Source organism: Camelus ferus, chromosome 19 (genome assembly GCF_009834535.1).
Source record: "Camelus ferus isolate YT-003-E chromosome 19, BCGSAC_Cfer_1.0, whole genome shotgun sequence".
In the NCBI taxonomy this organism is placed as follows: domain Eukaryota; kingdom Metazoa; phylum Chordata; class Mammalia; order Artiodactyla; family Camelidae; genus Camelus; species Camelus ferus.
Window position 1 is genome coordinate 24492162 of NC_045714.1, and position 25251 is coordinate 24517412.

Sequence of the window (25251 nt, forward strand, 5' to 3'; positions counted from 1 at the left end):
TTGGAAGGAGATGACTCATGAAGAAGCATGGGTAGCATTAATTTATTTTTTAAATTAACTGGTCATACACCATGTACAAGTGTCAGAGATACAGGTGAATAAAATAGTCCCAGCTTTGATAAAGCTCATTCTCTAGTGGAAAGGATCAGCTTTTAATCAAGTAAGGAAATTAAATATTTGAGTATAAACTTAAATATGAGGCTGCATCAACAGTACTATGAAAGAATGTTACATGGGGCCTTGTTGAGCCTACAAGGAGGGGAAGTGTTTGCTTTATGAGAGGATGACAGTTGATCTAAACTCTAAAGGAGGAATAGGAGTGAAAAATCTGAGAGGGAGTAGTACTGGAGCCTTTAAAGAAGGCTCTTACATATGAAGAAGTCAAAGGATCTGGTATGACCAGAAAACTTCTAGTTTACTAACATTTTTGTGCACTGAATTATAATCTACATATAGAATTCTTTCATTTTAAATAGTTATGCAATAATATTGAGCTATATAATTCTGATTCAATAGTTTTCTCAAGTGATGGATTAAAAACAGAGAACAGAAATGACTGCTATATAATATCAATTTCTGGTAGAATTTATTTATGCACATATATATAATAGTAGACTATGTATAATGATATATGTAATAATATTCTTGCAAAGGTCTCAAATAGTGTTTTGCACATGATAAGCAGCCATGAAGTAATGATTAGCTACTTTTTCAATGTATGCTTATTGAAAACCTAGTAAGTATAATATGTACAAACACATTCCTGGATGCTGTTGTCCTCTATTTTACCAAAAAATGGTCAAGGGATGCTTAAAGGAATATATCTTAGCATGAAAAAGCCATTACCATATATGTTTGATGTACTTACAATCTCTAGATTTATGCAGTCCTTTTTTGCCTAAGCCTCAGGTAGGGCAGGACAAATCCATTTTTGCAGTGCCGTAAGTGGTGAAAATATTAAAATATCCTTTATCTGTGCTGTCCCCAATGGAGGTCATTAGCTACATGTGGCTGCTGAGAACTTGGAATGTGGCTAGTGCAACTAAGACTTGAATATTTTATTTTAATTTAAAAATCTACATGTGACTAGTAGCAACTGTACTGAAGAGACACTTCAGAGGGATTCAGGAAAAGACTGAGTTCCCACTGCAATACTTTTGATACATTTGACATGAACTTGATATTTCTTGTATCTGGTGGCCTGGATCTAATTGAAAGAGATGTTTTCTTAGTATGAGGGAGAACTTACTTTAGGTTAAAAAATTTAGTTATGAGCAGAAGCACATTTTCCCAACTCACTTGTGGAATAACAACTGAACTTGTTTATATCAAAAAAAAAATCTGCGAAACCATGTAGATGAAGTTGCACAGAAAGTGATTTTTTTAATGACCCAAAAGAGTAAATAGTTTTCTTTATGCTTACTGTTTGAGTAACAGCCACTTACCAAAGATAGAAATCATAAAAATAAATGAAATAAATTTATCTTATAGTAAACATTCAGAAAAATCTAGTGGTCATTTAAAGAAGCAGATGGGAGATTGTAGTCTGTGTAATCTGTGGTCAGCCAACTCACTTCTCTCCATCATATTCAATATTTAGAGTCTCTAAGAAACATCCTTTCTATCTAGAATATTTATATTTAAATGTGAATGCATACAATTAATGTGTTCATTCAAAAGTTATAAAAAGAATATATAAAGTGGAAAGTATATTTCTCTTCCCTGGCTGAATGATAGCTGCTAGTACTACTGCTTAGAGATTGTATTTCTATCAATTTTCTTGTTTTGTAAAATTTTGGAGGTACTTAATTTACTCTTTCAACATGTTTATTGAATGTCTATTATATGCTAGGCATTGTTTTAAGTACTACTTTACAAAAGTGGAAATAAAAAGCAATTAAAATTTTCTTTAAAAATTACATTCTAATGGAAGGAAATAGACAATAAACAAAATAAATAATAAAAACATGTGCTGTATTAAGTAGTGATAAATGCTATCAGTTTTTAAAAGGGTTTTAAATGAGGTGAAGGTGTTGAAAGAGGAAAGGGAATAAAGATTGCCTCAGCTGGGGAAGGAGTTTACATTATAAATAAAATGAGCAGAGAAGGACCTTCAGAGCTTTATTTTCATCAAAGACATAAAGGAAATGAGGGAGCAAGATATGTTTAGGCAGAGAACTGCATGTGCAAAGATTTTAAGGTAGGAGCTTGTCCAGTACCTTCCAGAAAAGCATCCTTACAATCTGGCTGGAGCAAGGATCACAAGACAGAGCCTTTTTATGCCAAGTAATTAGTACACCATCTAATGATAGTTATACTATTCTATGTTGTATTTTTTTTCCATCAAATGTTTTATGTCTTTAGGTTTTGAATAGGGCCTCCATGTCTTTGATACCTGTCATCCCTATTAACTACACATTAACTTCAGATAACAAAATTACATATTAGGGTCTGATTATTTCTCTTATGGAATGTATTATATAATACTTACAAAAATAGCTAAGCCAATTTCTGTTCCAGTGTTCTGTTCAAAGTCCAAGTTCAGTTTGTAATGTAAGATTCTGTCCTATATATAAGACAGATTGTTTTGCACTGAATACAGTTTAATAAAAACTTACCAAATTTTAATTTACTTGATTATAGTAGCATTATTGCCATTATTTTTATAGAAAAATAAAAGACTTATGGAAGAGAACATTTCACTAATTTAGTTTATTAATGAGGACATCAAAGTCTAGAGTGAGGTAAAATGATTTGCCAAAGACACATAAATGATGATAGTTACCTCTAGCATTATTGTGTTTATAACATGTGATAGCCATTGTGCTGAATACAGGCACTATGTAATTTTAATCTTCCCAACAATCTGAGAGGCAGTCATTATTACTGTTTTACTAATGAGGAAACTGAGGGAAATAAGTTCTGTAAAGTAATGCAGCAGATAAATGGTACAGCTGGGATCCTATTGAGGTCTTTTTATCTCAGAAAGAACTCACACTGACAACTGCTACACTCCTGGAGTTACAGGGACAGGGATATCCTATTAAAAACACTAGAGGCAGAGAGGTTTCTGGGAAAGAGGGCAAGTTTTCACTGTGATCAGATGTTGGATTGAATTTTGCCTCCACATAGCTGAATATTCTGGGGTAAGCAGTGTAACTTTCAGTATGTTTCTAAGTGTGAATATCAAAGGACCAAATTACAGTCCCATATTTGCTTATCAGGACTTTGACTTTATCCAGTATGGGTAAAAGTTAGAAGCCATAAAGCTTCCTAATTTAGTTTGTGAGTACATTCTTACAGAGTAAATAAAAGAAGCTGTTCAGTTGAGATGAAAATCTTTATATGCTGAAAAAGAACATAGATTATTATATTAAAAAATGAGACTCATAATTTAAAATGAAAATTTAGTGCAATGCCAATAGATAACCCAAGGTATCTGCTTATTTTAAGGTTAGAAGAGAATATTGAAATTAGTAAGATGTTCATTAATTTGTCCCATATTATCTGCTTGCTTTTCACTTTTTTTTCCACATACATTTGAAATTTTACTTATATTCAATGAAGAAAGTCCATGTTATCAGCATGGATCATTATGTATCAATGTTGTAAACGGCATTTAAAAAGTAACTATTTTGTTTGCACATGCAGAGGTATAAACTGCCCAGTTAGGTTCATAATAGTCACTCAGTATTTATACTGCAACTAATTTGATCTTTTTTCAAAGTTAAAATAAATTTACTTTTATGGGTAAAATAGCTTTGAACAGGCTACTAATCTGAAGTTGTAACTGCTTTTATTGTGCTTACCAAGAAGCAAAGTTTCAGTTACCTTGATTGCTGTATTTTGCCAAACATTTTTTTAACCTATTCTTTTGTATATGAAAATGGTATGATTTACCCACTATGAGTAGAAAAGCTTCAAGTTATTTTTACATTATTAGTAATGAATTTACAATAAGCATCCCAACCTCCCACACCAAGACTGCTGGACAACCAGCTGAGATTACAAAGTGTAAGCTGTGACTAGGGATCAGAGATTACTCTGTGTAAATTTAATTTACCCTTATGGAGATTAAAAGCTCATTAATACTTCATTCTTTCCAACTGAGATAAAAGTTAGAAGCAATTAATATTTGAAAAAATATTTTCTCCCATTAATTTATTTTTTTCACTGTGTAATCTGTGTTGGTTCCCTTTTAAGTGTTGATAGAGTGTATTTTAAAATAGAAATCTACGGACTATATCTTAGGTTTTGTTGTTATTGTTTTGGATTATTATTCCCTAACAGCTTTTATTCCCTAACAGTTTATACAGCAACTTAAACAACAGCAATGAAACAGTAGCATCTAGGTGTTCATTTCATCTGCTTTCCAAATGAAGTGACCAAACATTTCAAGAGGATCTAGAGTTTTCCTACAAGGAAGAAGTGAGAAAACATTTTTAATCATTAAGTCAAGAGAGTTTTGCCACTTCTCAGTGACAAAGACATTGTGTACTAGCTGCTTTAGCCTGAAGGCAGTTTATTAGTTACACAGATGTGTTAGAAATAGGGCTCCTGGCAGTGTTCAACATGGCTAGTGAACAAGTAAGTGCAGTTTTTATGTACTTCACCAAGGCATTACATTATTCTTACCAATTATTATATGCAAGTAAAATGTAAATCTCTGTGGTTATACAGCTTCTTTATATCCAAACATTATTCATAAAGAAAATATTCATAAATGGAAAGAGATGGTAAATATTGGTGGAAAACAGCCAAAGTTTTTTGTTTTGCTTTAAAACTCTGACATAATTTGAAATTATGGTATATTACTCAGTCTTTTCATAATAATAGCATGTTGACAAATGATACAGTGAATAGACAATCTGTAATGCTACAAACCAAAGATTAGGGAGACTTTTGTATAGAGTTAGAATCATTCTTTCATTAATATCCCTCCTTGTTAGTACATCAACTCTTTTGGCTCAATATGCAACATTGCAGATTTTTGAATGATGGTGAAAAATGGAGTAAATAAAATTACAGTGGCCCTAAGAGAGAATGTTTTTATAAATGCTTTAGTAATATACTTCAAACACTAGTAAAATGGGAATTGAAAAAGTGACTAATTTGTAATTAAGGCTTTTAGAAAGTAAAACTTTTTGACTACTTTTGATATTCCTTTTCCTTCATAGTATAGAATTGTAAAACATGTCTTGAGAAAATAACATGCAAACTTTTTTTTTCTCAGTGAGAATTTATTTTTTTCCAGCTTTACTGAGGTACAATTGACAAATCAAATTGTATTATTTAAAATGTGCAACATGATGATTTTATATACTTATTATATATTGTGAAAGGAATCCATAGTTAATTAAAAATACCACCACCTCACATCTTATCTTTTTAAAAAATGAGAACCTTTTAAGTTCTACTCTTCTAGAAAATTTCAATTAAATACAGTGTTATCAGTTATAGTCCCCAAATTATACACTAGGTCCTCAGACTTTATATTATACAGACTTTATTTAAGTTGGAAGAACTTGAGACAATTAACTAAACTGGGGGCAAACTGGTGACACCATGAAGATGCTTTGCTCCTTCAGAAAAGTTGCTAAGATCTAAACTAAGTTTATTTTCATTATGTGAGGAAGCAACCTTCAGAGACAACAAAGTACCTTCTGCCTTGCTCTAAGTTAACTAGAATTCATGTCTCTCTAAGACAACCCTTAACTCCTTCTTACTTCATCTCATTTATTGAGATACCTACGGAGACATATAACCCCCAGCTCTTTCTATTGTGACCCATATTTTCAATATATTAGGTTTGGAATCTCATTAATGTCAAGTGTATCCTAATTCTGGCCTAAAATAAAATTAAGTTGTTTAGCTATTGGAAAAGCTATGATTTAGCCACAGCCCTGTGGCACAATTTAGAAGAAATTTCATAGCTACAATTTATTGAAGGTAGACATTGACCTAAATGCCTTATAGGCACCGCATTGTTTACTTCTTACAATAAGCTAATTTATCAGGTAAATAAATGCCAGTGTTTACCCATTTTAGAGATGAGGAAATGGATATTTTGAAAGATTAAGTTATTTGCCTGAAGTTACACAACTAGTTATTGGCAGCGTTGAGATTAAAATATTATAAACTCTGCCTTATTGTAACTACTAATATCAAATTTACTGTATTTTTTTTTACAAACTGTATTATCCAAAATGTAATCTACATATTTTTAATGCAGAAGCTTGACTGTAGACTTATTTTAACACTGGAGCATTAAGTCACCAAAGTTTGAATATTTTAAATAAAAGTATCTAGCATGTGCATAGTTTTTACATGAAGGGAACAGAAATTAACTGTGATCCACATAAACACATATAAAATAAAAGTTTAATCTGATTGTTTGAAATAATTTTCTGCTACCTCTTATACTTTTCTTTTGATTAAAGTAGAATGTATACATAATATAGAGAAAAAAACATTTTTTTAAACTAAGAAGTATTTTATCTTAATTTATCTGAGAGTTATTTTACTTCTTCACAACTTACTGTCTTCACTTGTATTCACTTGTCTTCAAATAAACTGATACTTGAAGTAAAAAATTTCACAATACCTACACATAGTAAGCATATGATAAATACTAATTACTCAGTTGATTACATATTATCAATTAGAGTAAACATTGTGTGCCAAGTGACTACCCAAGGAATTCTAGAAATCAGTAAACATTTTTATGTAGTGCACAATGCAACGCTTTCTTATGTGTTACTGTATCATTATACCTTGGGTTGTTATTGTGCTAATCACTAGGGTTGCAAAAATAAAAATATACAAGAATCTCAAATATAACAAGAGTTGCAACCAAGTGAATCACCTCACAAAAATATGTACGAAGTTCAGAGGGATGATCTTGAAGACAGTGAAGGATATTAGAAGAAGCCTTATAGAAGAGGTAATGCCATACCAAATTCCTACTCACCCTAGAAACCAAACTGGTTTTGAGGTTGAGTAGGAATTTGGCAAAGCCATATACAATTGAAACTTGTGTGTGTGTGTGTGTGTGTGTGTGTGTGTGTATGTAAAATTACTGTGTGTATGTGTAAAGTTATGTTGGGGGCTGGAACATTGTGGTAGGCAGAATAACGACCTCCCAAGATATCCAGGTCCTGGATCCTGGAACCTGTGAATGATACCTTATAGAGCAAACAGGACTCTGCAGATGAGATTAAATTAAAGATCCTGAGATGGGAGAAGGTACCCTGGAACACCCTCATGAGCCTACCTGTGATCACAGTGTCCTGATAAAGGGGAGGCAGAGGGAGATTTGACTACCAAAGGGGAAAAGGTGATGTGATGAGGAAAGTAGAAACTGGAAGATGTGTCTTAAAGATGGAGAAAGAGCAGAAGCCAAGGAATACAGGCCATTGGAAGCTGAAAAAGGCAAGGTGATTGGATTTTCCTCTCAGCCTTCACAAGGAAGCATCCTTGCTGATAATTTGATGTCAGCTCGTGTATCTGATGATTTCTGACTTCAGACCTCCAGAACTATGAGATAATGAATTTATGATTTATTAATACCAATAAGTTTGTAGTAATTTGTTACAGTGGCAATAGGAAATGAATACAAGCATGAACTCTTACCTTGAAAAGCCTCACCTGAATCACAAACCTGACTTTAGCTCCAGAGCTTATCTTAGACTCACTTATCAGCATTATAAATTTGATTGATGTTATCATTCAGGTGCTCACCTCATATATTTTATGATCTATATGCATTAAAGTCACTTCTCTTTGTTTATAGTTCAATCTGCAACCTGACTTAGAGTTAAAAATATGCATTTCAATGTTCCAGGAAAGACCAAATGTCCCAGGGTTCTTTCTTTGGAAAATTACTGAATTCATATATAATAATGTAACTTTATTTCCAAGATCCTTAATGAGTCACATGCTTAGATTTGAATTTCAAAAATAAAATTTATCATCAAATCAGAAGAATAAAATAGTGAATGAGAAGTGGTAAGAGGACCAGTGAGAAAGAGACTAGATTACATATAGAAAAGGTTTGCCCTATTTGGGAGCAATAAAGACATACTCCAAAGATATTTTGGATCCAAAATCAAGTCTGTGATTGGATTATTGGGGGTTTTGGAGCCAAAGATAACTGTGAGACTTATAACTTGGTCAACTGAATCATGAGGTAACTAAGCTAGAAAATACATGTGTAGGAACAGGTATATAGATTTAAAGCTAAATGTAGGTTTCTATTGGACATCTACATGGAGACTGATATTTAAAAATGTAAATGGAATGCAGTAGAGAAACCAGTGTGCCTGAATAGATTTTGAAGTTAAGTGAAGCCACTTGGAGGTCTTTGGGAATAGCATGCTCCCAAAGAGCATGGAATAGGAAAGAGTTCCAGTTCCAGAATCCTAAGAAACATAAACATTGAAAACTCTGCATATAGATCCAATGAGAGAGACTGAAAAAAAAAAATCAAGGGAAAGAGCATAAAGAAATGATGATGTTGAACCCAAAGGAAGAATTCTATACAGATCTGTCTTCTCTTGCATACCAGAAAGAGAGAGAGTAGAGATAGGTGATTGCAAAGCAGTGTTGACATTCTGGATGAGATTATAATTCATAAATATGTATATGTTTTTCTACCAATATTTGAGTTAATGGGGTTAAAAAATCAAATGTAATGGGAATATGTACATCAAAAAGTGTACGAACTTGCAGGAATTTATAAAACACTTCATATGCTTTCCCTTCTGTACTTTAGGGTATTTATTCTAAATTTTATTTTATTATAATGATATGATAGTAAGTGCATTTAAACCTGGCCCTCAATTACCATGAGGCTTAAAAATAACTACTAATTCTTTGTGATTAAAAACAAATTCTCAGCCATTTGGTTTCATAGCATTCATGCATATTGGTGGGATCTTCTCACTGCCTCTAATAAATAACATGCTATTATTTCTGGTTAGAGGTCAGGAATTTTCATTCTCTGGAAAATGAAATTAAAAGAGATGAAACACATTTATACACACTGGACACAAGGATATCAGTTGATCTGTGAAATGTGAAGTTTCTGATGCAGTCATGAAGAAAAAGACATTTAGAAAGGAAAATGTAATCTACTTTTGCATGCCCTTTTAACTTGGTCATGGTGTCACTGTGGTAATTACTCATAAGTAGTAAGGTTATTGATCTCCATTTGAATAAAAATAAGGAGCCAGACTTGTTTATATGAAATCAGAAGGCATTCTAAAATTCATATTTTCCTACTTCATATTTCATAGATTTGGAGATTCTTTCATTTGATCAAAAGGCTAACAAAAATGACTGTTTTCTGTAAGTTTTATTCACATACGTAGTTTAATTTTAGTAGACCCTGCTTTTGAACTAGTCTTTCTTACTAACCATAAATCACTGCAAATTGAGCTGTTATAAAATATTGAATCAATTTTTATTAATCTCCTCTAAGGATATAAAAATAAGATATTTCTTTTCACCTTTTTTTTTTTTTTTTGGTGCATAGTCAGTTTACAGTGTTGCATCAACCTCTGGTGCACAGCATAATATTTCAGTCATACATATACACTCATGTATTTCCTTTCATATTCTTTGTCATTATAGGTTACTACAAGATATTGAATATAGTTCCTTGCATCCTTTTCACATTTTTAACATATTTATCACACCAAACCTTATATTTCCATGTATGAAGGACTTAGATCTTGTTTCCAGTGTTGGACCATGGCATTCTAAAGAGCCAGACACTTCTCAGCACTGTTTCCCCTCCTCACCAATGATTTGGGCAGCAGCAGTTCAGGGTTCAGTTCAGGATATGTGGTGATTCTCTCAGAGATTTCACTATTTTTTCCATCAAGGACCCCTTGATGCACAAGCAGTGGCTGTATGACTTCAGTAAGTGTCTCCTTTCTTAAGATATTTAAACATACTTTACTGAATTAGAGACTATTGATAGGTCCCAATAGAGTGGGTGGTGAGTGAAGAACATCTCTCTTTGGCTTCCAAGAAAGTTTTATAAAGATGCTTGGTTTCCTTCTCTGACTTACTTTCTGGTTAGATGATACACTGTGAATGGTGATAGTTCTGTCCCTGCCTATGATGGGGATGATTGGCTGCTAGTTTGTTATGATGGCTGCTCTAAGCTAGTGTTATAGATTCTCTTCACATCCAGGATTTGTCAGTAACTATTAATGTAAATTTGGGGAAAAATTTTATTTTGTGTACATCAGTTTTGTCATTTGTAAATGGGATGGTAGTACTTATGCATGAGTAGTTTAGAGGTGTGAAACAGTGAAAATAAAGTGCTTAACACACAGCCTAAGTTAACAGCAGGCATTTAGTAAGTAATAGCTATACAAATTATTATATAATGATATGTGCATTATATGTTATATAAAATTATATATTACTAGTGATTTATGGAAATGTAGGCCTGACAGGTTAATCATGGATGAAGCCTCCTTTATTCCTCACTATGATATTTTTTAATCTTCTAAGCCCAACACCTGGCGTAACTGAAGACAGAAACATAGTAAAGGCTATTGTGATTGGGTCAGTTGACTATTTTGATTCTACTTTCACAGCATATAATACAGTATTCTGATATCCCTACCTTTTTTAATGCAGACCTTGGGAATGATTTCAGCAATTAAAAAAAAAGAAAAAGAAAAGTCAGGATATGTGCTAACATCTTTAGGTTCATGTATCATTGACTGAAGTCTACAGATAATTGAGCATAGTTTACATGCCAGAAAAGGTTGCAGGCACTAATATCATGCTGAGTGTTTTGTGAAATAAGTCACCATCACGTGAAATTAAAATCTTTTAATGTAATAGTACAAACTGGCCTACCATCATTAACAGTTACTAAGGAAATTTACAATCCAACCTCATGAAAGAGAGAAGAAAATACTATTGAGCACTTATAATGAGTTATGCATTTTCATTTATCTTAATGAACTTATTTATTAAAAACTGTAATGTGATCTTTTATACATTAGATTGAAGTAACAGAAAATCATAGAAGTTAATGAACTTTTCCAAAATTGCACACATAAATGAATAGTGTACCTGGAATTCTTCCCAATATAATATTTCAAGTTTTAGACATTAAACATTAACATAACCAAATTAAAATATGAATTTGTTATTATTCATTTTACATTCATAAAGTGCTTGTAGCCAATTCATGACTGTTAGAAAATAGAATCAAATAGTTGGATATTAGAGATAGAAAATGTTTTGTAGGGAGAGATATATCATATCCCTTCTTTTTCTCCTTTTTTGTAGCTTCTTTTAAGAGGAATTAGGAAAACAGGATTTTAAGATGTTTATCAGATTTCTAAATGACATCTTATGTCTCAAGAAATAACAAAGCCTTAGAAATAGTAGAATGTTATTAAATACAAATGCATCATAATTAGTAGTGTAACAAAATCATGCTTCTGATGTTACATATTCTGAGAGTGATTAAGTTTTTCTTGGCATTATATAGTCTGTTTAGAGATTTATGTTGTAAGACACAAATTTTTAGTTTCAGTTCTTCTACTAACTCCAACTGGTGACTTAAGAAATAGACACATATGTAGATAGATAGACAGCTAGACACACTAGCCTCCTCCTCGATTAGATACATAGACACATAGACAGAGAGACACACTACCCTCCTCCATTAGATAGGGACATATATAGATAGATAGTCACACCAACCTCCTCCTCTATTAGATAAATAGATACACAGAAAGACAGGCAGAAAAGCACACTAGCCTTCTCCTTCTCCATTAGATAGATAGCTAGACAGACAGACTAACCTCTTCCTCTTCCTATGTTAGTTATAAAGACAGACACAGACCGACAGACAGACACACTAGCCTCCTCCTCCTACTCAATTAGGTAGATAGATAGATAGATAGATAGATAGATAGATAGATTGATAGAGACAGACAGACACACATACAGACAGAAACAAGAGCCTCCTCCTCCTCCTCAGATAGACACACACACACACTAGCCTCCTACTCCTCCTCAATTAAGTAGATAGACAGACATACTAACCTCCTTCTCTTCCTGTATTAGATAGATATAAAGACAGACAGACACAGTAGCCTCTTCCTCCTCCTCAGTTAGGTAGATAAATAGACACACTAGCCTCCTCCTCTATTAGCTAAACAGATGCATAGATAGACTGAAAGACACATAGACACTAGCCTTCTCTGCCTCTGTTAGATTGATAGACATACAGATAGATAGACAGACAGACTAGCCACCTCCTCCTCCATTAGATAGACAGACAGGCAGGCAGACAGACTGACTGACACACACTAGCCTCCTCCTCCTCCTCCATTAGATAGACACACAGACAGACAAAGACACACTAGCCTCCTGTTCCATTAGCTAGACACATATATAGGTAGATAGACACACTAGCTTCCTCCTCCATTGCTGGGTCTGTGATAGTTCTATTTTTAGTTTTTTTAAATAACTTCCATACTGTTTTCTGTAGTGGCTGTACCAGTTTACATTCCCATCAACAGTGTACTAGGGTTCCCTTTTCTCTGTATCCTTGCCAGCATTTGTTATTTGTAGATATTTTGATGATGGCCATTCTGACAGGTGTGACAAAATATCTCATTGTGGTTATGATGTGTATTTTTCTGATGATTAGCAAAGTTGAATGTCTTTTTAGGAGCCTGTTAGCCATCTGTTTATCTTCTTTGGAAAAATATCTATTCAGATCTTTTGCCCATTTTTTAATCAGTTTTTTTATATTGATTGATAATACATTCTTATAACTACCACAAAGCCCAATACACAGAAATTTGCCAGCTCTCCCAGAAGCTCATCCATGTGCTCTGACTCAATCATAGCCCCTTCCCTTCCTTTAAATAAGTCTTTTCCTCTAAGTTACTGTTACAGGAATCACTTCCTTTTGTTTATGATTCTCTTACCCAAGTATGTCTCCCTAGGTACTAGTGTTTAATTCTGACCATTTACAAAGAGAGTTCCTTGTAAGTCTGTTTTGGTCTACAGATTTATTTTTCATACCTTCCTTGAAATATACCTGTTTGACCTGTTTTTCATAGTCTGGATTTGACTGATTGCATACAGGTGGTACAGTTTAGCCTTTTTACTTCCTCAAACTGGCAACTGGATCCAGAGGCATGATTAGGCTTGAATTTGATCCTCTGTCAGAGTGTGGTGTGTTATTTCATAAAGAGTCACCTAGTGTCTCGTCTCCTTTTTATGATGTTTGCAGCTATTGATATTTGATGCCTCCATTCATTAATTTATTGGAGGTTGAAAAGTGTTATTAGCCTTTGAATTCTCTCATTTCTTTTTCATTTACTAACAGAAGTAATTTTATAAAGAGATGCTTTCCCTTATTTGCTATTTGATTCCTTAGTGCTACAGTACAGTTCACTTAGGAAAATTAGTAATGGTGTATTATTCCAGCATTCACTAGTTTAGCTATTAGGACCATATTTGAAAGCCAAAACCCTAAAAGCTGTTGATGATAATTAAGACCCAGCTATAATGTAAATTTTTTTAAATTGGTGAAATAAAAATTTGTCAAGCATATCAAGAGTACAGATTTTTCCAAATAACGTAACAGCAATTATTAAACTTGACCTTCTTATACAAATGCCCTTTGAGGTAGAGCTTGTAAAAGCTATTCTCACCATTGGTATTTTTACACAGTAGAAACTATACAGCAATAAGAATGCATAACAACAAGTTATGCATCTTAAATACATAGTTTTTCATTGGCTACTTACACATCAATAAGGGAGGGAATGTTTCTATTTTGTTAATTTTTTCAGGCCCTTTGCCTTTCCCATATAAATGTACATTAGAACAGTATATAAGCATAGATATATGTTGAGGTAAGCCTACTCTTGTGCATAAGAAGAAAATCATGCTTGTCTTAGATATATGGTTATGTAGTCTTTATATGTAAATATTTATCTTTCTTTCATACAGATTACATATGATGTAAATATTTTATTAATGTAACCATACAGACTTCTCTATATTCCTAATATTTTTTTCTTCTGTGTTATTCCAGTAGTGCTGCTTGGCTCATTAGACTCTGTTGCAGAGGTCAGCCTTGATGAGCAGGACAAAGCAACAGCTAAGCCGAAGGCCCCGCCGGGTGTGACTGATAATGAAACGACAGGGACGGGTGAAAGTGAGAAACTAGCTGTTCTCTAAGTATGTCAGAGTCTGTGACTAGTTGACTTCATTTCTAGGGAAATACATATAATACATAATAACATACATAATAACTGTCAACAATAAAACTTTACATTTCACATTTTCTCCCTCTTTCTGTGTAAATAATCTGAACTTGCTAATGGTGACACTTAATGCTAGCAGTCTCAGTGAAGTGTGTTTTTAAATAAATACTTTTTAAAAAATGAATGAATGCTGTTGGTACAAAGTATAGTACTGTAGATGAATATTAACTAATTTTCTGTGCCCCCAGAGTATTCAGTTAAATTTGCCATGTGTAGAAGAATTGAGACTTTTGTTTTGGGCTTTTCCATAGTTCTCTCTGTATAGGAAAAAGTTAGCTCACATCCCCAAATTCTGAAATGTCTAGGACCATCCAGACTTCACCAATGGTTGTAAAGGTCTTTAAGACAATGCCTTTTCAGACTTTTTTAAAAAGCAGTGGAACCCTTATCTCCAAATGGAATCTTAGATAGTACTCTCTTTACAGATAAAAATGATATTTTATCAGTATAAATATAAATGTTTACATTCATGACATTTACTTTAAAAATTAGTGACAGCAATTAAAACAGACCACTACTGTTAAAATTGGGAGTTACAGATATTTGTTATATTCTTATATCATCAGACTTCCAGTATGTTTATATATTTTGTTTTTGTTGCATAATATAAAAATATTCTTGGTTGATCCCTTAAATAGGTGCAAATGGGAACTTTTCAGCTTTCTTTGCAAGTCCCAGTTGACTAGTTTGGTCAACTAAACCAATCCAGACTCTTGAAAAAAAGATCAATAGAAGTGATAAATCACTAGCCAACTCTGAACATCTGCTTGCATTTTATTTTTATTTTATTTTGTTTTTTAAATTTTTTAATCAAACTGTAATATGCTTGTAGAAGAATTCATGTATCATCATAGTGCAGATGATGAATTTTAAATACTGAACACAGCCATGTAACCAGCAACCAGATCATAAAAAACAAAACATGATCAAAAGCACAAAGTCCACTCAGATCTCTTATTTCTAATCACTGCCATTCCAAGAATCACCATCTAGTTTTATCCACTTCCATTTTAAAATGTAAATATAAAAGTTAATAAATTACAGCAGAAATTTTCCATCAAGACACATCACTCATTTACTTGTTACCACCCAATTGAATATTCTGCCATGATGAAAACGTGTGCTGGGCAAGTTCTCCTCTGTCTCACCACTGATTAAGTACATGTCATGTATGTGCTGTGATAGTCAGTCTGCTTACACTGTTCTCAGTGAGCAAATATGAGTTCTTGTAAAAGACAAATAGAGCTACAGCTTTTCTAGTCAGTGACCCATTATGGGAGATTCATGTATGCACAGGATGGCCAGAGGAACTTGATTCTGTGATGTGCATGAAAACAAAGCTGGAGACCAAGTTACCATGCTGGTGGTCTTCAAAATATTAGTTACATAAAAGGCACATCTGAGTGTGCAGATTACTTTCTATTACAGTTTTTATGTTTTAAAATGAAATTCCAATCAAATATCTGTGGACCCCATGATTTTCTCTGAAAACTATCATTTTGTTAAACCCAATATGAAAACCACTGCTATAGATTATAAGAAAAACTCAGAAATAAAAATGCTATTACTGAATTTGTGAGTTCAAGATTTGCAGATACTAACTACTATGTATAAAATAGATAAACAACAAATTTCTACTGTATAGCACAGGGAACAATATTCAATATCTTGTAGTAAGCCTATAATGAAAGAGGATATGAAAATGAATATATGTATGTATGTGTATGACTGAAATATGCTGTAGACCAGAAATTGACACAGCATTGTAAAATGGCTATACTTCAATTTTTTAAAAAGTCAAAAAAATGTATTACTGAAAGAAAAATTCTGTTAAGATGATCTGGGCAGTTATATAATGCTAATTTTTTTAACCTTATTTCTTAAATGTTCTTGATTCCAAAATAATTTGATGAGTCACTTACTAGAAGAGTGTACAGTATGAGTTTATTGTTTTGTGGCCTTGGATTTGTATTCCCAGCCTTGCCAGTTAGCAGCTGGGTGACATTGGAAAATTAATGCCTCTAAGCCTGTTTCCTCTTCTCTAAAATGAGACCGTGGGATGATCAGCTGCGATAACATATATTGCCTAGTATATTGCTGAGATTCAACAAACAGTGCCAGCTGTGTGGTTCTCATTATGTGCATCAACCTCTATTAATAGTACAGATTATGTCAAAGAACCTGAGGCATGCATATAAATTCCTATTGGCTGTGACCTGTTAAATTTACCTAGTATTTCAAAAATACACTTGAAAAATCTTCAAATCAGTATATGAACTTAGTTTAAAAACTGAAAAGATCAGTGGGTTGTTTTTTTTTTTAATGATTTGTCTTCTGGGATTAAGCAGGCCTGGTTTAGGTGATATGTTGTCAAAGATTATCTTTTTTATTAATATGACTCATGAAATTCCTTGTGCTTTATTGTCTTTAAAAAGTTGATGACTATAAAATGAGGGCCAGATCTAGCCTTTTGCTTGTTTTCATCTGTCTCATGGGCAGGTGCTGTTTTGTGCTGTGGCCATGTGACTGGCGCAGTCACTGGATGTGACAGTATTCTACACATTGGGACCCTTACCACTGCACAGTAGAATTTGACACTTCTCAACTTGTAAATGGGAAAAAAAAGGAAGCTTTTGACCTGTAATAATACACAAAATAATGACACAGTATTTTCTCTTTCTAATGTAAAAGGCGAGAAGTCAGCCCTTTACTTTTCTCTCTATAAAATACATGAATAGAGATAACATACATGACCCTGGGATTATTTTTAATATAGGTTAATGACTCAAATTAGGAGAAACATACCTTTCTCCTGCTCAGTGTCTGAGCAGTCCCTGATGCCTCTCTGCCTTCCATTTCTAATTTCTGACTTTTAGGTCATTTGCTTTTCTGCATGTTTGCTCTGCTGTTGCTTTATGCTAGAACCCCTTCTTTCTGACACCTCTCACCTGTTAAATTAGGTTGAGTGTTCAGTACTGCTGTGCTAGTTACCATTGGGATCATTTATTTTATCCATACTAAGCAATACTTACACCCCCTGGTATTTCTGTAGAGGAGAAAAACACATTGTGCCTTTTTCTTTTGTTCATAAAATCAGTTCTGTCCTTCAGTCAGGCTACTCTGAGTCTGATCAAGTATTTAGGGGGCAGGCAAGATCTTTTCCCTAGAGTCCTACTGAATATCCCTGCCACTTAATTAGTGATTCTGCTCTGATGATATACCCTACTTTTTTGTTTTTAATTTATTTAAGCAACTCTATTCCTTTTTGGGCATGCTTCAAATAGCAGTGGTGACCTTGTTACTGAGTCCAAACTCATTCTGCTCACTGCAAAACAGGCCAGTAAATCTGGAGACAAGGTGTTGGGGCAAGGAAAAGTGATTTTATTCAGAAAGCCGGCAGACCAAGAGGATGGCCAACTAATATCTTGGAGAAGCCATCCTTCTCCAGTCAGAATACAGACTCCTTTTATACAACAACAATAACAGCAACAACAACAACAAAAAACATCACAGGGGAGAGGTGTGGTTCATTGTTGCAAACTTCTTGCTGCAGGAATTCTTTGTTCTTGCAGCCATCCATGTGTGTCCCTGTAAACCTTCAACAAAACAAAGGTTATTCTCTATTTTGCAACTTGCCATCTCTACATAAGTGCGGAAGTGCTAACATCCTTAAAGGTCAGAGCCCCAAGAATAGGCTCTCCTGTAGATTTCAGTCTAAAGGCAACATTGTTTCACAAAAGGTGCAGAGCTGGCAAGACTAAGCCTAGAAAACAGGGCACAGTGGTTAAAACTAAAGGAACAGATCCAATATGGCATCAGATTTGTTCTCCTCTATTACAACCTGAAGCATTAGATAGAAAGATAGCCCGTTGTAAGGCATTCTTACACAGTCACATGTAGGGCTTGGCTACATCTTAAGTTTAGAGTTGAAAATAGTCCCTCAGAATTTTATACTATGCAACTCACAGATTATGTAGAGGAAGAGGAGGCTGTATATACTGTCTTATTTTTAGGCATTAATTACTTAGTCATGGATACCAGGAGAAAAGGAGACTGGTCTCCCTGCTTCTCTTCTTTTTTTCCACCCTTCTATGACACTTTTATTCTTTTCTCTAACTTTGAAAATTCCACTGTTAGTAATGAAAGGTACAAAGTGAGTTAAGAAAAGACTTATCAAAATCTTAGATCATTATTGTCATTAGGTCCTTTGAATTCTTTTTTCCAGAGTTTGTTTCTCGGTGGGAAGGGGAGGAGTTTAATAGGGATGGAAGAGTGAACAGTGACATCAGGTTTTCTCTTGTGGGTGACTGGGTGAGTAATCATGCCACGGCTAAAACATCAGATCCTGGGAGTAGAACTGGTTTTGTTGGGGAATATAATTAATTCATTTGAGGTTGTGTTAGATGTGATTTACTTATAGAACAGTCTGAATGTCTATTTGGAAATTTAATATTCAGAAAAGAATTAAGGACAAAAGACATAGATTTGTAAGTCACAGGCATATGGGTAATAATTAAGTGAAAAGTCTTGATTAAATTATCCAGCCCTCCTCCCTAAAAAGAGAGTTTTTAAAAAAGAGGGCTAAAGATGGAGTCCTGAGATGAACAATGTACCATAAAAGATGGAGAAGTATCCATCAGAATGGTGGGGAGAGGAAGGCGCTGTATGGAAGAAACAGTTCCCAGGGAGAGGGCCGTGTTAGATGTCTCAGAGGGTGAAGAAAATTAAAAAGGTGAAGAAATTTAAAGGCTGGATTTGGCCACTAGGAAATTACTTTTTTGTTATAGCAGCTTTAACACAGGATATTGGAACACATAGTGGATGGCAAAGTTAGAGGACTGAATTTCAGTGGAAGAAACACAGAAGATGAGATGCCTGGTGGCATCGGGAGGCAAAGAGAGAGAGGCAGAGGAGAGAGAGAATCCTTACAAATATGTCAGTCTGAGAAATTTAGGAGTAGTTTTATGCAGTGCAGAGGTTGGTTATGGGTGGTAGGAAGAGACAGTAACTAGTGGAGTGAGATTTTACAACGACCCCGTCAGGACGCATCTCCGCCTGCTGACAGGGGTTACTGAGCCCGCCGTGATTTCATGCTGGTGGGCTGTGCCACGTACTAGCAAGTTTATATTTCACCCTGTCTTTATCACATCATATTGTCCCACAGCCTTGTTCACCATTTCCGGTAGATTAAGGGGTGACATTAGTGTTTTATATTTTCATGTATTTGTGTGGTCATGCTAGAGATTACATTTATTTCAACTGATGTTTCTTACAGACAGAGCAGCAGTGACATTGAGGCTCTACACCAGACGTATTGTCATGTAGCCGTTTCTTGGGAAGATGCAGATGAGCAAGGAACTGAGAGTGATGCAGGGGGAAATACCGAGAGCTCAGTGAAAGAGCATCCTCAAGAAGATGAACGGTCCTCAAAAGCATCTCTACCACGGAATGTGGTAAAAGCTGCTTCCTTTGAGACTCTCTCTGAACAGTTTCCAGTGTGGTGTAATTTAAATTCAATTTACTGTAGTGATTGTTTCTCAATCTGAATTTATAGGGTTTGTTTAAATGGAATCTAGGAATTATCGGTTTAACTATAAAGTTAGAGCTGAACATAGGGTAAAATTTCAGTTCCTCCTATAATGTGTCTTCCCAAATTAAGAAATCTCTTAAGTATTTTCACATTATTTATGCTTTTCCATGAACATATGCTAAAGTTATTTTTTAAATAGAGAACAGTATTTGGGATCAACTAAATACATATTTAGCATGTGTGTGTGTGTGTGTGTGTGTACGTACACCCATACTTGTATATTTGACGTGTGTAGGGGGGAGGGAGAGAAAATATATAAATATATAATTCAAATATAAATACCTAAGAAGATTTTCTTGTACAAGCAGGTTTACAGTGGGAAACTGGGATTATTATATGTGCCATTTTATTAACTGTGTCAATCAGAGACAGTGTAATTTTGGTGGTAGTAGATGTTAAATTAAGCAATTTACATAACATTTTTGGTTGCTGTTTTAACTTTTCTCCCCTCTTAGATCTGCCCATGGTAGAGAAGCTGATGAAGCCTATCAGAATAGATTCCTTTGGAGTTGGTGGTTTTGATTTACAACCTGTCAGGTAAGAGTTTTTTGGAATGGATTGTGCAGGGTGTTTATTTCTTTATTGTTTTGTCACTGGAAACTTTTGGCATCATTTGTTCTGTGTAGCCACCCCTAGTGAATGATTAATGGGTAGCTAGTATGAGTCTACCTGTGAGACACTCCTCTCTTCCCTTAATATTAGTCTCTATCAACTAGTTTATCAAAATTCTTCTAGTGCTAATTTTTTCTTAAATAGATGCTACTAAAAATGTTAGTACCATTGGGTAGGTAATCTTAAAGCTTTTCACTGGAAAAATAAAGTCTCATCAGCTTTAATAGCTCAGGGACAGTTGATTCAAATGGTAAGAGAGAACATGGATTTTATTCTGTATATGAGTCATCCATTTGCTTCTTTTTAAACCAGTTAGTTTTGCACTTAGTCACAGACCAGCCATCATCTCCTAGGGTGAGTTCTTTGGTCACAAGATAAACAGGCTTTGTGAAAATGTTCCAGCTCCAGTAGCTTTTAATGGAAGCTTGTGGGACCTTGCTGTCATTCACCAGCACAGGGTACCATGTCACAGTAACCTTGTCATAAGACAAGTGTCACATCCATTATCTCATGAGATCCACACAATAAGTGGGTCAGGCATCTTTATCCCCATCATTCAAGTGATGAAACTGAGGTGAACCAACTTAGCAGTGGGGCTCTCACAAGAACCAGATGATGACAGCTAACATTTTTACCACTCACTTACTGTGGGCCTGATACTGTGCTAGGTTCTTTATGTATTAGATTTCATTTAATCTTACAGCAGCCCCATGAGGTATATATATTCCATTATCACTCCCATTTCATAGATGAGAAACCTAGGCTTAAAGAGGTTAAATAAATTGTTCAAGATCACATGGCCATAACCCAGCAATGCACTTGGATTGTCAGGTCTTTGATCTCTGTGAAATATTTCTGTGAAAAGCCTGTCATCCATTCTTGTATTATTTGTTCATTTGTGTTTTCAACAGACAAGTTTTTGAGCCCCTCCTTGAACCCCAGGCTCATCATGAAATCCATAGTGCAGTGATTTCCTGGCCTTCTTTGTATTGAGTGTGCTAGTTGAGAGAAAGTGATGTGCTGTAGCTTACCCTAAACCCTGTCTACTTACTGCTAAGTCTAGCATTCTCCCCTGGTCTGCAGTGCTAGTTAGTGTTTTTATGGGGCTGATTGGGCTCCCTTATCACTGCTGTTTGGGGCTACACTTGGGTCACTGAAGGGATTTTTCTACACATCTTGTGTCTTTGTTGGCATAACTGACACAATTTTAATAATGTGAATTCTAAATAGAGATGTTTACATTTGTGTTTAGAAGCTGAAAACAAGTATACTTACATTAAAGGCATAACAATAATTATAGGAATGTCAGTAGTAGAAAGTTGAATATACATATCCAAAACCTCTTTAGTAAACCATAGGATAAGTAATCCTAGCTGCTGTAACAAATAATCCTTAAAATTTTAGTAGTTTAACATCATCAATTACTTATGTCTTGCTCACATCATAATTCCAAGTGTCTCAGTGGAGTTGGGGGTGGGACTCTGCTCCACATAGTCATTTAGGGACCCAGGCGACTTTCTGTCATCAACACATGGTTTTGAGGTCCTCCTGGCCTCATCAGTCAATAAGGAAAGGAAATAGATGGTTAGCATGCTTCCTTTTAACTGCCTAATCACAGGAGTGTTACCTCTCTTCAGCCCACATTGTGTTGGTAAGAACCAGCACATCCAACTAAACTAGGTCCAAGAGGGCTAGGAAGTGTGGTTTGCTCATATGGCCAGAAAGAAATGTAAATGCATTTGGTAGGCATCTAGCCAGTCTCCACCAGAAACTTCCCTTCTAACAGCCAAATATCCATTCCACTCTTCCTTGAACGAAGACCTACTCAGCCCCTCCCCAAAGCAAACAGCCCAGAGTCCCATTCAGAAACGTATCCATCTGAAAGGCCAGGATTTCCAGGAGAAGCACGGTTCTCTTTGTCAGGTTTCAGTGTAGCTCCTCATTGTCTACTAATCAGTGAATTAAAAGACAAGTTTCATCCTTCCTTCCCCACCCCAATATGGTGGTGAGACTAAGATTACTCCTAATCAGAAAGGAGAAGAGTGAGGAAGCTACAGCAATCAGTAGTGCAGCTTTGAGATCCACTGAAAGGCCTTATGAAGACCCCCTACCTTCAATTTGGGCATTTCTCCCTTAATCAGGCCATTATTCTGCTCTTAAGGAGGAACTACTTCATAAATATATTGTTCCGTGTAGCTCCTGGTTCCAGTGGTCTTGTGTTTCTTCACCACTGGCTTCAACTGAAGTGGGTAATGGGAGGAGGGGGCGCCCATCTTTGAGAATGCACTCTTTCTCCACCCACTTTCTGCCTGCAGGTAGGTGGTTCTAAGGCTGCCAGACAAGTCTCTAGCTTTTTTTATTTTTTTAAAGTAGAGTTGTGGTTTCTTTGTCATCTTTGTCATTACAGCTCCTTCAGAAAGTTTTTTAGGCTTCTGATCAATTTGGTTCCAGTCAGTCCCATGTGCTAGTAACTACATTTAAAGAAAATTAGGTGTGTTTTTTTTTCTCAGTTTATTTGCAGCTGTCTGGTTATTATGAGGAACAATAGTCTTAAGTTTGAAGATGGCACCTCTGATGTGATATTTGCCAAGGAACTGAATCACTCTTCAACAAAGAATTCTCATGAAACCTTGCTTTTTCACAGCATTTTTCAGTGCTGAATCTTACTGTTTGAGTCCAGATGCAGAGAGTGAACCTAAGAGGCCCTGAGTTTCTAGACTCTGTTCCCTTGGATTCCTTCTTTAAAGACCAGCCCATTCTGTCTTGAGCTCATATTTTTCCCATAGTATCTTGTCAGCAGTAGCCAGTAGTAGCTGGCATTTCAACACTTCCTGTCCTCTCCTACCGTTCTCAGACTCTGCTGAGGGCCCCAGGTTCAGGAGCCAGTGGTCAGCCTTATAAACTACTGTAGGTGACAACTTAGCAAATGTTTTGTCACTTTTCATAAAATATGAGTTTGCTCCCTCTCCAGCCTCTAGTATCAGTTTCCTTGTCACCCAGAACCGAACCACTAAGCCCATGACACGTATTTTAGCTTCTGGTCACTGTTGCCTGACATTCTAAAGGCTGGAACTGGTGATGGTCCTGTGTAGACTGGAGGTGGAGTGGAGTGCAGTTCAGCTGGTGCGCGGCACACACGGGAAGCAGTGTTAGTGAGCGGCTGGCTGGGTCCTGCTGCCACAAAGAAGAGCTCTTAGGTTTTCTGATGATTCCAGCTACTTCTCATAGTTATTTCTAGCAGTTATTGAGAAGCCAATCTAACTCATATGAATTGGTAGCCTCTTAAACGTTTCTTTAATCTTATTTTATAAATTACAAAATTAAGTGAACTAACTGACCATGATTAAGGTAATTTGAAAATGACAATATCCATGTTTTTGGAGCTCCCATAATATGCTGATGTTCACCCATATTTATAACATCTCCTTAAAGGATATTTCTCATATTTTAAAAATGCAATGTTCTGAAATGTTACATTGCATTTAAGTGTTTTAAGCCACAGAAATGATTTCATTTTAAAATCCTAGTGATTTTAAGATTTTCCTATACCATGATGAAATTCATGCATTTTAATATTTATATTCTATGCTTTATTGATGTAAATTATGGTTGCTTCTTTAGTTTCTACTGGAAAGGTATGAAATGTTTTTCCTGCCTCAAATGTATGTTGATGTTATAATATGGACAAAGGATATATTACAAAAGGGCCATTTAGAAATTCATTTTTTATTTTTCTTCAACAAAAGCAATCTCAGTCTTGTTTGGTTTGGCTTTCCTATGAAGTAGTTCTTTGAGTAAACCATGAAATCCCTTATACTGTATTAAAATTATTATCTGAAATTTAAAACAATTATGTGACACCATGTGAGTATACTCTGTTAACCAGAATTGTAATATATTTAACATTAATGACCTAATTTGAGAGTTACAGGTATTAAATATATTTAATAGTATTATATGTTAATAATATAAATGTTTCCATGTATATCATGTGTATACATATATATTTATAAAATTAATATTTGAGGAGTCATATAGGGTTCATTCTCTGTGTCCTGTTTTGTTTTATAGCTACAAGAAACTGGCTAAGAATAAAGAAATTGAATATTGTTAACCCTTTACCCCTTAAGATGATTCCAAATGTTATATCTCAAGAAACAATGTGAACCAATTTTTGGACAGAAATGAAGAGCATATAGTTTTACAAAAGTCAACAAATGAAGGTACAGAAAATAACTGTCCAAGAGTAAATACTGTGGAAGAACAAATAGATAAAATGTACCTTGATATTTAGAAGAAAAAAATATCTGTTGTTCCTTGATTATTACCCCAGGATGACAAAATACATAAGGCAAGTGTTTATAGTTTATATTGATTTGACATAGTGATAAATGACGTTACATAAATGCTGCTGACAGGTATGTACTTTGTGAGCCAGTGGGACTGATTACAGACCTACTTCCACGTGGATCCTGGGTATCTGTGAGCTGTTATCTGTTACAACACCCTGTCATCCCCAGATTTTAAAATGCCACTGCAGCATTAGCTTTCTCTTAGAAGCCATTTTTTTACATTTAAAATGTTTTAAACAAACATAGTCTAGAATTTGAGTAGCATAAGAAAGTTAAGTTTATTCTGGTGCCTTTTATACAATCTTATCAGTAGTCTGTGTTGTGCAAAAGGAGGTAAGTTGGCATTTCATATAAATGCTGTTAGCGACTG

The 25251-nt window shown here is 34.8% G+C and overlaps 1 protein-coding gene across 1 annotated transcript in view; it reads left to right on the plus strand.

Moving 5' to 3' along the window:
• The window catches only part of LOC116658037 (centrosomal protein of 162 kDa-like), a 60143-nt gene extending 35500 nt beyond the window's left edge, over positions 1–24643 (plus strand). Inside the window, exons 3-6 of the mRNA XM_032462342.1 lie at positions 9297–9348; positions 14096–14218; positions 20373–20454; positions 24601–24643. Of these exons, the coding sequence (XP_032318233.1) occupies positions 9336–9348; positions 14096–14218; positions 20373–20454; positions 24601–24643 (261 nt within the window). The 5' untranslated portion in view covers positions 9297–9335. The remainder of the gene's footprint in view (positions 1–9296; positions 9349–14095; positions 14219–20372; positions 20455–24600) is intronic.
• Positions 24644–25251: the final 608 nt, after the last annotated feature.